Source organism: Canis lupus, chromosome 12 (assembly GCF_011100685.1).
Source record: "Canis lupus familiaris isolate Mischka breed German Shepherd chromosome 12, alternate assembly UU_Cfam_GSD_1.0, whole genome shotgun sequence".
Taxonomy (NCBI): Eukaryota; Metazoa; Chordata; class Mammalia; order Carnivora; family Canidae; genus Canis; species Canis lupus.
The window spans coordinates 48,757,924-48,772,267 of record NC_049233.1 but is presented as its reverse complement, the minus strand read 5'-3'; the positions used below and the strand labels follow the sequence as shown (position 1 = coordinate 48,772,267).

Sequence of the window (14,344 nt, the reverse complement as noted above, 5' to 3'; positions counted from 1 at the left end):
AAATAGATTTTAGTGTCTGAAAGATTTGATAGACTCTTGGATTTCATCAACAACTTTTCTTTATAAACCTTATTTCCAGGTTCTGGGGATATACCTTATACTGTAGCTGTTATTCACAAATTATATAATATGTACTCTGAATATATAGCATTTGCTTTTATTTGATTTTCTTTGTTGGCTTTCTGTCTTGATACTTTTATCCAGTTCATTTCATGTATAAGGAAAAAAAAGAACTTTGTTTTTTTGTTCTAGATTTACCAATGTATACATTCTAGGTTATTTTGTTTTAAAGATTTTATTTATTCATCTGACAGAGAGAGAAAGAGCACAAGTAGGCAGAGCAGCAGGTGGAAGGAGAGGGAGAAACAGGCTCCCCTCTGAGCAGAAAGCCTCGACTGTGGGCTTGATTGATCCCAGGACCCCAGGGATCATGGCCCGAGCTGAAAGCAGACACCCAGCTAACTGAGCCACCCAGGTGTCCTTATGATAGAGGCTTTTTAAAAAACATGATTTTGCATTCATCCATAGTAGCATATTGTCCTGTGGATAAACTAATATATTAAAAATTAACCTTCCCCTTTAAGTCTCATGACTTCTCAGTTAAAGTGGACACATTTTAAAGCAAATAATTTGAATACAACTGACTTTCAAAAGGATATGGACAGCAGTGCTGCTTCTGGTGAAATAAAAATATTCATCAACAAGTACTAAGTTAATACGACTTTTACATATATTTGTTCACATGAAGTTTTTAAATAAATTTAAATAGCATGATCTTAAAGAACAAAGGCTTTTATTATGTTGAAGTGGAAGTACAATAAAATGATTTTTTTTAAAGTTCAGCAATGTAATGATGGATATTTTTATATGTTATACATATTTACTTCCAGTCCTACAAATCCTCAGCACTCTTGTGGACTTTGGGACACTTTTGGCTATATCTGGAATACAAAAGGGAAAATGAAAACCTAGAAAAACAAATAAATCTTAGGAAGTAGTCTAGTTAACAGATTTATCTTGACTCTACTTAATATAATGAGCGATAAATTTCAGTCTTTGGATTTTATATGAGTTCTCTGTCTTTCAAGTTATACTGCTATTTTTTTTATTATGTTTTTCTAAGTTTTCTTAAAATTCTAGCTAGTTAACATACAGTGCAATATTAATTTGAAGTTCAGAACTTAGTGATTCATCACTTATATACAACATTTATATATGATATATATTTTGCTCATCACTAGTGCCCTCCTTAATCCTATTTACTGTTTAACACCTCCCATACATCACCCCCTACCCTTGCTCCTCCCCTCTGCTAACCCTCAGTTTGTTCTCTGTAGTTAAGAGTCTTTCTTGGGATGCCTGGGTGGCTCAGAAGTTGAGCCTCTGCCTTTGGCTCAGGGCGTGATCCCAGAGTCTGGGGATCATTTCCTGCGTGGGGCTCCCTACATGGAGCCTGCTTCTCCCTCTGCCTGTGTCCCTGCCTCTCTCTCTCTGTGTCTCTCATGAATAAATAAATAAAATCTTAAAAAAAAAAAAAAGAGTCTGTTTCTTGGTTTTCCTCTTTTTCCTCCCCTTCTCTTGTTTGTTTCTTAAATTGCGCATGAGTGAAATCATACAGTGTTTGTCTTTCTCTTATTTCATTTACCATAAGTTATACTGCTATTTAGATGAATAAGATTTGTGAATTTTTTCCCTAGAAATATCTGTAAATTCTATTTTTAATGGCCTCTTTACTATTTTATCTATGTTTCAGCTAAAAAGTAACTCAAACTTTATAACGGACTTTTTTTCACAGGTTTAACATAGTTTTGTTATGTGATCTTGAGGACACTGTGGTTAGACATTCTATATATTTTGTTGTATAGATCTAAACTTAGTTTTCTTTAAAGAGTATGTTGGGAAAAAATGGAATCTAAGCCCTGATTTTTTAAAAAATTTAGATTAAAAAAAATTGAGATATAATCGACACGAGTTTTTATTGTTGTTAAGTTTTATTTGAGTAATCTCTCCACCCAACATGGGGGTTGAACTCAGCAACCCTGAGATTAAGAGTTGCATGCTCTTTTGACTGAGCCAGCCAAGCACCCCAACATGAGTTTTTTTTCCTAATACCAACCTAACCTAACTTGTATATTTATCTCAGAACTATAATATTGCTGTAATTGTCTAATTTATAGATGAATATGATATGGAATTTTCCAGTATTCTTTTATTTTAAATTGAATCATTCAGTATTTGAGTATCTTAAATTACCATTCAAGTATTTGATTTATACCTATCAAAAAATTATTTCCTACCAGATCACAAGATTTCTGTTGTGAGGGATGTGGCTGTGCCATGAAGGATGTCCTGTTGCCTTTAAAATCTGGAAGTGATTCAAGTCAAGCTGACCAAGAAGCCAAGGAACTGGCTAGACAAATCAGTTTTAAGGTACTCTAAATTTGTAAATGTTATTATGTAACCTTTTTGTTTACTGCCAAATTCTGGATAGAAAGTAAAGGCGATATAGTTTTGTGAAGTAAGATTTTACGAATAATTCTTTATTATGAAACTAATAATGTATGTTTAGAAAGGCATTACAGCATAGTGGTTAAGAGCTTGGACTCTGGTATACCATGCTGGGGTTCAAATCTCAGCTTTGCTGTTTATTAGTTTTAGGACCTCAGATGTACTACTTACCCACTCTGTGCCTTTTTCTCATCTGTAAATAACGTTACTTATCTTATAGGATTCTTATGAGGATTGAGTTAATACCTAACTGTATTGCATTTAGAACTGTCCCTGATACTTAATAAATTTTAACTCTTGTTATAGAAGATATGGTAATTTAGAAGAAAATCACAGTCATATATAATCCCATCCCCAAGAAATAACTGCTGTTAATATTTTAGCATATCTCCCTTATGTCCTTTTTCTCCACATATGTTTTACTCAAACATATAATTACTTTTGGAATTTAATTAGCTCTATAAAAAATGTCAACCTGCATTAAGCAGCAATGCTACTTCTCCCTCTTCACGTCTCTTAACATCCTGTCTGTCCTTTCATATCCAGTTCTTAGGAGAAATTTTTCCTTCTGTTCATTGTATTGCCTGGAAGAGGAGGTGCTTAATAAGTATTTGTTATTTTCTTCCTTCTGAAAATTCCTATCATACTTAATATTGTTTTTCTGAAAATTGTAGGGCCAGGTTTGTTTTATACATCAGAATTTTGGATTTTAGAAAATAACAAACACACACCATATTTTAGTACCCACAAATGGGATCTGGGGCAGTAACCCATAATCAAGTCTATTAATATTCCCTCAGCAAACCTGAGAATATCTACACTAATGTGGGATAAAGAGTATTAATAACTTCACATGTCACACTTCATCTGGAAATTACAAAAAAACTTCATTTAGAATTGTGGATTATGAGCCACAGGTGTTAGTTTTGTCTCTCACCAAGAGCTCCTTGAGAACAGGTTTTGTCTGTGCATCTTGAAATACCTAGCAGTTTTAGACACATGTGCACTTAATAGTTGATAGTAAATTAGCAAATAAAATAAGTCCAAGAGAGGATTAGTAGGTGTAGGTTCTTCTGTACATTTCCTATTTTAACGCAGCTCTTGGGTGTACTTTTTTTACAGGCAGAAGTCAATTCATCTGGAAAGACTATTGCTGAGCCAGACTTAAACCACTCTTTTTCACTAACTGATTTACAGGATGATATACCTACAACATTCCAGGGTGCTACGGCCAGTACCTCGGTATGGCTCTTGTTTTCTACATATATGTATGTCTGTATCATTGTCATTTGCAATAGGAGGAGGAAATCTCTAGATGAAATATCTGAATATTTTGATTCTCCTGACAGTTGGATTCCAGCTCACCTCTCCCTCTAATGAATCATAGTATCTTAAGCAAATTATTCATACTTTTTGGGCCTTCTTTCTTGTTAAATGGGGTCCTATTGTCCCTCCAGAATTCTGTGATTTCTCTGAAAAGTTGGTTACAGTATAACACTACACTCTGAATAAAACAAAACATACATACTTTGGCCACTTTCTAAATAGGCACTGTTTCTTTGGCAGGTTTGTTAAGCTGCATTAAGTCACTCAATTAATAAAGGACTAGAGCCAAAGATTTGTCTCAGATCTGCTATGCCCAATATTGTAGCCACTAGGCACATGTAGCTATCTAAATTTGTATTTACGTTACTCAGAATTAAATTAAATTTAAAATTCAGTTCCTGAGTCATAGTGGTCACATTTCAAGTAATCCATAGCCACTTATGGCTTGTGGCTGCCATTTGGACAGCAGAGATACCGAATGTTATCATCTCAGAAAGTTCTACTGGACAGTGCTGCCTTGCACATAGTAAGTGTCCAATAACTAATTGTTGAATGAAAGATTAAATGAATATTATGTGTCTTGTTAGTTCTGCCCTTACCTATTGTCTAAGTATTGGTGGGTATAGATCATCAGAGATTGATTAAGAAAATGTGATGGATAGTCACTAAATAATTAGGATTCTGGGGGAAAAACCAGATTTCCTTTCTAGATTTCCTTTCTATATGTAAAAGAACAGATGTCTTTCGGTAACAGATTGGTTGAGTAGCTGCATCTTCTTTCCCCCCTCTTCAGTTTTAGAGAGGATTTTAAAGGGTCAGGAAAATTTAGATAGCTGGCCAATACAGATGTGCCCTTTCCTCAGGCATAACTTACTATAAAGTGGGACTGCATAGTCCTGAGTGGTTGTTCTCTCCTTTTCAGAGAGTGAGATGGGTAGAGAGAAGTAGGTTGGAGAGAGAAAGGGAAAGGGTACCCTGGAGGAAGTAGTTGGAGGACTGGAGATGGAGGTATAAGGAAAAAGTGTATGCTGAGAGTTAAATTGTTTTCACATGATCCCCATGTAATTTTATGAATCGCAGAGGGATATTATGAATTAATTTTAGTCAGTATATGTTTTACCTTGAAATATTAAACTCAGACTACTTTTCACTTTTAGAATTCTGTTTTTTTATTTTATAGTTTTGGTTTTTTTATTTATTATTTTATTTTATTGTATTTAAAGATTTTATTTGTTTATTCATGATAGACATAGAGAGAAAGAGGCAGAGAGAGAAGCAGGCTCCCTACAGGGAGCCAGACACGGAACTCGATCCTGGGACTCCCAGATTGTGCCTTGGGCCAAAGGCAGGCGCTAAACCGCTGAGCCACGCAGGGATCCCCTGGGGTTTTTTTTGTTTTTTTTTTTTTGTTTTTTTAAATGGAACCATCCTATTACAGAGAGGAGGGTGTTTATCTTTTTTCACCTGTAAGGACAGTCTCCTGATATTTGTGATGTATTCAAATCTGTTTTTAGTCTCTTAAATCTATGTCAAGTCCCCCTATTGCATATTGCAGTTATTTTACTTGTAATTTATTTTATCATTATTTATTGTCTATCTTCACAGAATGTTTGTTCCTTGAAGATCAGAGCTTTCCTTCTATTGCATTATATCCCTGGTGCCTGGCCTTGTGCCTTGTGTATAGTTGTATAGTTGGTGGTCAATACATACTTTTTTTTTTTTAAGATTATTTATTTATTTATTTATTTATGAGCGACACAGAAAAAGAGGGAGGTGGAGGCATAGGTAGAGGGAGAAGCAGGCTCCACGCAGAGAGCCCGACGCAGGACTCGGTCCTGGGTTTCCAGGATCACGCCCTGGGCCGAAGGCAGCACTAAACTGCTGAGCCACCCGGGCTGCCCAATACATACTATTTTTTTAATACTTTTTTTGATTGAATAAATGAATCTTGGGATTGGCACTTGTAAAAAATACTAGAAATACAGGTAAAGAAATCTAGAAGTTTAAGTATATACATTGCATAACTAGTATTATTATCATAGTGGTATTTTCCATTTTGGTTTGATTTGATTTGTTTTCATTTTTATTATTGCAGTTGATATACAGTGTTGTTCTAGGTTCAGCTGTGCATTCTGATTTTAAATTACATAAAACTTTAAATTCTTTTTCATAGATAAAGGTAATTGATACCAATTCTGTTTAAAATACAAGAAGCAATAAATTGTCTACAGTTGCAAGTTAAGATTTTGGTTACATTTACATGCAGATTATCTCAGAGGATGATTATATAATTTGATCACTATGGAAGTAATTGAAACTTGGTTTTGGCTAGGGGTGGCTGCTTTACATGCAAGTGTAATATAAATTCACTAAAATATTATACATAAAATCCCAGATAAGCTATGTTTTTTTAGCCTTGAGGGGGCGAGAGATTGCCCAAAGTCTAAATACAGCAGATAATATCAGGCCATCTGTTGCTTTTTGATGCAGAATTTTTTTAGCTATGTAGAAAGAGGGAAAATACTGATGGTAGTTTTATGTTCTTCCAGTCTGTTAGACTTTTTTCCCCTCTTCCTAGGGATTGAGGTTCTGAATAAGCCATTCTATTTTATATTAAAAAGCAAACATACAACTCCTTCACTAATAGTGGTTATTCTAGATTATTATAGAAAAACTTATATGTATTATAAGGGAATTATCTGTGACTAATGGTTTTTAAAAATTAACTGAATTAAATACAAATGTCATAAACTTCTACCTTCCCAAAAATGGTTGCTTCATCTTAACTAAGAACATGGAAACTGTTATGACTTAAGTCTTCATTCAGTGATAGGTGTGTTTGGACAAGTTTAGATAAACAGCAAAAATTTAGAAGTCTGATTCCCAATCATACACAGCATTTTGTTATTTATTTATTTATTTATTTATTTATTTATTTATTATTTATTTATTTATTTATGATTTTATTTCTTTATTCATGAGAGACAGAGAGGCAGAGACACAGGCAGAGGCAGAGGGAGAAGCAGGCTCCATGCAGGGAGCCTGATGTGGGACTCGATCCTGGGACCCCAAGATCAGGCCCCGGGCTGAAGACGGCACTAAACCACTGAGTCACCCGGGCTGCCCATACACAGCATTTTGAAAATGCCAACCTCATGTGAACTGCCAAAATTTTGTCCAGTTCAACTCCAAGCAATCTAGGTTCCTCCAGGTCTATAACCTTAGGGTTGTTACCATTTTCTTATGATGTGATTGTCTTAACTAGGAAAAATTTTAGAATGTTATATCTCAGCTCAGCGCTAGTCAGTAATACTCAACAATATAGTAACCAGAAGGCACCTGGGACATAGGAATCTTTTTTATTTTTAAGATTTTATTTATTTATTCATAAGAGACACAGAGAGGCAGAGACATAGGCAGAGGGAGAAGCAGGCTCCCTGTGGGGAGCCCGATGTGGGACTTGATTCCGGAACCCTGGGATCACACCCTGAGCCGAAGACAGATGCCCAAGCACTGAGCCACCCAGGTGTCCTTGAAATATAGGAATCTAATTAAAGCAATATGTCTATAAAGTATTTCCATTAAGTGCATGTACTAAAATATCATCTAAAGACAATGTTTTATAGGGATTGTTTTTCTAAATGTTTTTTAAAGATTTTATTTATTTTACAGAGAAGGAATGGGGGGAGTGGGCATGTAAGGAGGAGGGGTAGAGGGAGAGGCAGATAATCTGAAACTGATTTCTCCTTGAGGACATGAGCCCCATGGGTGGGTGGATCTCAGACCCTGAGATTATGACCTAAACTAAAGCCAAGAGTTAACCCCTCAACCCACTGAGCCACCCAGGTGCCCCTAAAATATGTTAATCATACTAACAGAGGTCTGAAAATCTATCCTAAGCAATCACTTTTTGAAAATCTAAATCTGTGAGGTTCCTGGGTGGCGCAGTAGGTTAAACGATGATGGACTCTTGGTTTCAGCTCAGGTCCTGACTCCAGGTTGTGAGATCAAGCCCCAGGTAGGGCTTGGAGCTCAACCAGTGTCTGCTTGAGATTCCCTCCCTCCACCCCTCCACCCTGTGTGTGCATGCACACATACTCTCTCTCAAATAAATAAATAAATCTTTAAAAAAAAAAAACTAAATCTAGTGTCTCCATAGGGGTATATTAACAATGACAATATTAATAATAAGTAACATTTATCAGCAGTTGTGTATCCTAAGCATTTTATATTGTTAATCCTTTTAATCCTTATAAGTACATAGAACGCCTGGGTGGCTCAGCAGTTGAGCATCTGCCTTTAGCTCAGGGCATAATCCCAGTTTGGGGATCGAGTCCCACATCCGGCTCCCTGTGAGGAGCCTGCTTTTCCCTCTGCCTATGTCTCTGCCTCTCTCTCTGTGTCTTTCATGAATAAATAAATCTTTAAAACAAAACAAATAATCTTATAAGTACAGAATTGGATATTATCCAATTGTACAGATGAAAGAGCTGAGTCTTAGGCTGAATAATTTGCCCAGGATCCTGCATCCCCGAAGTGCTAGAGCCTGCCTGGTAATTAATGAATGATAAGGCTGCTTGTTTTAGTCATTGTATTCTCTCAAACTAATGGAAAAAAATAACATGTATAAAATAAAATCTTTAAGCTGAATCAATCTCTTGTGCTAGTTCCTGGATTGATAGCACCTTTGTGTTTTTTACTTTCCTTAAGAACCTTCCCTGTAAGCCTTGAGCACTTTTACTGCATTAGACACTTTTAGCTTCTTGGCTGAGAAATCAGAAGAATGGGAGATTTCAAATGGAATGTTGCTGTATCAGCCACTATAACTCAGCTCAACCCAATGAGTGCTTATTAAGATAATATGATGCCTGCGACAGTGTAAGACCTCGTAGTTCCTTTTCTGTCTCTGTGTTATGGGTCACTACATTCGAGTGCTTCCAAAAGACAATTTTAAGAAACTCAGATTATTCACACCTTGTAATGTTGAAATGAATGTCAGATTTAAAATGTACTTTCTTCTGTAGGTAACTTAGATCAGCAGTTTCTTCCCTAATGTTTATAGCTGTTGCCAGAACAAAGCTCATCCTCTTATGCTTTTTAAAAAGTACATTATTGATTTTTTTCTTCTATTTGAAATCTTCTCTAATGGAAAGTTTTAAAAATATTTTTTATTTACTCAGTTTTTAAAGTTATCCTGAAAAAGACATGCATTCTTATTTTTTATTTGAAAGGCTATTGGTACTAATATAACCAATATAAAGTTTTCAATAAAAGAATTAAAGGCCACTGGGTTATTAGAGGTAGAGTTAAGGTATCTATATAAATAAAATGGAATTTATATTTTGTAGAGCTTTCTTATCTATATACCATATTTAAGATTTTTGAATCACTTCGTATCACACTGTAATTATGCTAGGCCCAGTAGTCATTGAAAGGACAGAAAACAATTGATATCTTGTGCTTTGTAGGGCCCGCTACTGTGCCAAAGTATGCTTTATATGCATAAGGTAACATAATTCAAATACACAGTAAAGAATTATTCTAGACTTGTGCTCAATTCACTTTGCAGGAGTTATGAGAAAAGACAAACTTGGCTTGAAAACATCTGATTTTTATAACAGTACTGCTGTGAAGAAAGTATGGTTTGAAATTATTCCCTATGCTGTATGATTGTTGGTGGAAGCATGTGGATGTAGTCAGATAACATTGGAAGAGACCTGGTTCATGAAAGGCAAGCTGTTGAGAGTTAAAACTTTTTGCCATTTAGTCTGGCAAATTTTCAAGCCGAAAAGAAATCAGATTGCTTCCCTTCTTAGCTCTCCTGTAAGAAAGTAAGATGCCCAGATGCTTAACATATATTGCTGGAGTTGTAGCTACAGGAGGGTAGAAAGCCATCTGTAGAGCACATGGCCAACCTCTGTTCTCATCCTATTTGTTGCTGATAAAGTCCTCCTCTACCTGATGAGTATTCAGAATAAATTGTGTTGTTGGCTTGTTCAGGAGGGTAATTAGTTTCAGCCTTCAGATCATTCTTGGTTGTTTTGCCCATAGTCATATTTTAGTGCTCTGAGGTTTTGTGTATTCTTGTAACTTCCATATATACAAGTTTTCTTTGCCAATTTCAAACAAGATTTCCTAAAATTTCCTAGTATGGAGCCCAGAACCCCCCAGCAGCATCCCTTCAACGACCTGCTCAGCCTGTAGTTAAGAATACCTCCATGAGCCCTCGACAACGCCGAGCCCAGCAGCAGAGTCAAAGAAGGTCGTCTACTTCCCCAGATGTGATCCAGGGCCAGCAGCCAAGAGACAACCACACTGATCATGGAGGATCTGCTGTTCTGATTGTCATCTTGACTTTGGCATTGGCAGCTCTTATATTCCGACGAATATATCTGGCCAATGAGTACATATTTGACTTTGAGTTATAATATTGTTTTGTGTCTTAAGAGCTGTGACTCAGCTGCTTCATTAAACATTCTGCATTGGGTATAATCTAAGAATTGTTTACAAAAATATTATTTTGTATTTACCCTTCATTCCTTTTTTGATCCTTATAAATTCAGTATCAATATAGCTAGACTTTCAGACTGTGTCTGCTTAGTTTAAGGGACTAGAAAGTCAAAGTCCCTTGTCTCACCATATGACCTGCTTTACAGAGAAATAACTTATTGTTTCTCATGCCTCAACTTCTTTTTATGTAAATTTGTGATACTTTTCTGTATAACCCTTTGAAAATTTTGAATTAAAGAAGGTGTTTTAAGTTCCAGTGAGTATTACTAGTTACTCAATATCATTTATTGAGTACTCTGTTTCTACTTATGTAGAATGATCTAGGGATAAGAATTGAAAAGGGAAAGTAGAGCTCTTCAAATAGCTTGCTGAGAATGTCATTCATAGGAGATAGACTGGGATGCCCATTCTGTGACTTTGTGTCCTAAATGTTGTTCAGTGAAAGTAATTATTTCAGTCAGACATTTATGAGGAGAGATTACATCTTTGTTACTGGATGTTACTTGGAGGGAATAATGCTTTGTAACCACTTTGATATGCTGTTATCCCCTTCTCTCCCAAATGCACACAAGATTCAAAAACAAAGGAAACAGTCCTCCATAGAGCTTTTTTTAAGGAAAGAAGGGTCCAAGCCAGGAAATCACTTGATTTTCTTCCAGAAGTCAAACGGAAGGATCTTCAGATTTTAATGTTTGCTCTGCTTTGAATTGTATATCTTTTGAAGGTATTATATGCCTAGCTTTGTAATCACTATAAATTTAATTATTCTAGGAATAATGCATAATGTTGAAATATTTCATGTACCATTTTAATAGAAAAGCTCAGGGCCCAAGTAACAGTGATAGAAATTAGAAAAACCTTTACTTAGAATTGTCCACCTAATCAAAGCCCAAGAAATAATTTTCAGTGCAAAATCAATATATATAATGTAGTGCGAACTAGCTCCACGGATTGTAGCAGATAATTTTATCATCATAATGCCTGGTGAGAACATAGAATCACAGAAAAACATTGCCTTCACCATATTCAGTAGCCGCATTGAGGGCACTCAAGTGTATTTGTTAATGAAGAGTTAATTTTTAAATACAGACAGTCCCCCTGCTTTCAAATAGGTTATGTTCTAAAAGTGCATTTGTGGGTTATTATTTTTTTCTTTTACAACTGTTATAAATGGCATTCAGGTTCTAGACAAGTCCAAAAAGTTAGTCCATAATGTGTCTCAAGTACTTTGGAGGATGGTGTTCATAAAGTCCTTAATGTAGTTTTAACTAACCGAAATTATGGGCAAGATAGAAACAATTTGTGAAATTATATTAAAGGCAAATTTAATTTTTACTGCTGCTATGGACTTTGGTTCTGTTAATTATCAGACACAATTTCTATGTTCATCTGATAGCCGTTTTTCCTTTATGTCCACCTCTAAAATAAAGAACATACTGTATACTATTATATAACACATAATTGTCTTAAGCTTTAATAAGCATTTTAAAAGTGTTAACAGATTGTTTCTGTTATATCTACAAAGTTGATAAAGTCTTAAAAAAAAGCTCAAGGACTTTATGAAGACCTCCTATGTCAGGAAAATTATAGGTTACCATTTTATAACTTTATTGCCCATGAGAAAGCACATTCTGAAGTTTTGGTTTGGAACACAAAATATTAGAGATATTGGTTCCTCCTAGGGAGAGGGCATTGACCCACCTGGGAAGACCAAATAACATCATCACCTGAGAAAAAGTCCCCTTGCTCTCAACCTCTGCTGAGATTAATCGTGTGCTAGGAACAATCTTCCCTCCACTTCCTCTCAAACTTGAGCCAGCCTCTGGATCTCTGTGATCTTGTTACATGTATCCATGGGGTGTACCAATACTTTAAGATTGATTAAGCCGAGAAGATTTTGCATTGCGCAGGTCCTTCTCTATCTGATTTGCTTCTCGTCTCACACCTATCAGCTGACAGGCCACTTGTTTGTGTTGGCATTTTTTAAGCACTTGATACACATACCTGAAAGTGGCATACTTTTTGCTCTTTCCCTTTCAGCTTACATATGCTACCTAAAAATCCTTAAGTGGTCAATCTGATTCCCATCCTGGAGTTGATGAGCAAAAGTGATCTTTGGGGCTATTCTTACTTGAACGCCACCTGAAGAGACTTCAGAAAACTGTTATTTTTTAAAGCCCTAGTTTATCCCTTTAATTACAGCGTAAGGGCAAAACCAGATACGTGTGATCTGGTTGGTAAAGGCTTAGGACTCCTTCCCCCAATCCTCAGATTTAGGTAATTCATGGCTTTTTCTTTGACCAACAAAGCACATGACTACATATCAAGGTAGTTAAAATAGCATGCTTGAAAAAAATATATAATGTCTGTTTCACCTGTAACTGTTTAAGCCGATGAAACCTTTAAAAATTTATGTATTGTGGGGCTTTTATGTAGCACTTTACATGTTCATGCTGCTTATTTGTTTTATTCTACTGAAATAAATGAATTTCATCAAAATTCTCAATGAAGTTTTTTAAAAAAAACCTTTAAAATTGTTTATCATTTTGACTATGGAAATGTAATATTTCTTATTTCAGGAGAATAAGAAATCTTTTTGTTACTTTTGGCTATGAATAAACCTTCTGGTATCTTGAGACCTCCCATTTTTATAGACCAGAATCTGTAAACAAGCAAACCTCACACATTTGGACTTACTTGAGCAGAAATCTAGGCTAAAGTACTGAAAAGCCTATACTGTTGCATCATTTGCAATTAAGTATATGAAATGACTGCATTTAGTGAACCTGACTCTTAAAGACTAATGTATACATTAACGTGTGTACTGTTTAAGCCTTGTGGGAGGGTGTACATTGCTCAGAAGCTGTTTGGAACGCCTCTTGAACAGTTGCCTTCAGAACTAGTTTGAGCTGCTCAATAAAACCAGTGACTTTATTCATACCGTGCTTTGACCAAAAGTTGTATTCTTTATATTATTCGATCTTCAATCCATTTTGCCTCCTTAAATATTCTCTCACGTCTTCCACTTCTCTTTATGCTCCCTGCCGTTACCCTAATGAGCCTCCTCTCCTCGGACAAGTCTCCAGTCTTGCCCTATCATTCCCCTCACCCCTGCCAGCATCTTCTCCAGTGTGCAGGTCTGATTCTATCTCTTAAGCTCACACCCTTAATGTAGTTTATAAGGCTGTGTGTAACTAGAGTCCCACTGACCTCTCTGGCCTAATCTGACAGCAAATGCTTACTGCCACCTTTCCACAGCTCTGAGCCACGGGCCAATCCTCTGTTGTGAGAGAAATAAACAAATGTAAAATTATACATCTACTGCCTCACACCATATACAAAACAACTCAAAATGGATCCAAGACCTTAATGTTAAGAACAAAAACTATAAAATTGTTAGAAGAAAGCATACTAAAACTTTGTGACCATGAATGAGGCAGTAATTTCTTAGACACAAGACTAAAAGCACAAGTAATCAAGAAAAGAAGTAGATAAATTATGCTTTATCAAAATAAACCCTTTGTGTTTCAAAGAACATCATTAATAAAGTGAAAAGACAACACTGAATGGGAGAAAATATTTGCAGATAATATATCTGATAAGAGATCTATATCAATATCTAGAGAATCATTTCTCAATAATAAAAAAAGATAAACATTTAAAAACAGCAAAGGGATTATAGACACACAGATGACCCGGAAACATGAAAAGATGCTCCAACATCATTAGTCATTAGGGAAATGCACATCAAAAGTACAGTAAGATACTTCACATCCACTGTGATGGCTAGAATAAAACAGTTAAGTGTTGGTGAGGATGTGGAGAAGTTGGAATTCTCATCCATTCCTGGTGGAAATGTAGAGTGGGGCAGCCACTTTGAAAAACTGATAGTTCGGGCAGCCCGGGTGGCTCAGTGATTTAGCACTGTTTTCAGCCCAGGGCGTGATCCTGGAGACCTGGGATCGAGTCCCATGGTGGGCTCCCTGCATGGAGCCTGCTT

The 14,344-nt window shown here is 35.9% G+C and overlaps 1 protein-coding gene across 1 annotated transcript in view; it reads left to right on the top strand.

Annotated features, from left to right (window-relative positions):
* Positions 1-13,289, top strand: part of UBE2J1 (ubiquitin conjugating enzyme E2 J1) — a 29,096-nt gene extending 15,807 nt beyond the window's left edge. The window contains exons 6-8 of the mRNA XM_038554724.1: positions 2,301-2,430; positions 3,631-3,750; positions 9,984-13,289. Of these exons, the coding sequence (XP_038410652.1) occupies positions 2,301-2,430; positions 3,631-3,750; positions 9,984-10,262 (529 nt within the window). The 3' untranslated portion in view covers positions 10,263-13,289. The remainder of the gene's footprint in view (positions 1-2,300; positions 2,431-3,630; positions 3,751-9,983) is intronic.
* Positions 13,290-14,344: the final 1,055 nt, after the last annotated feature.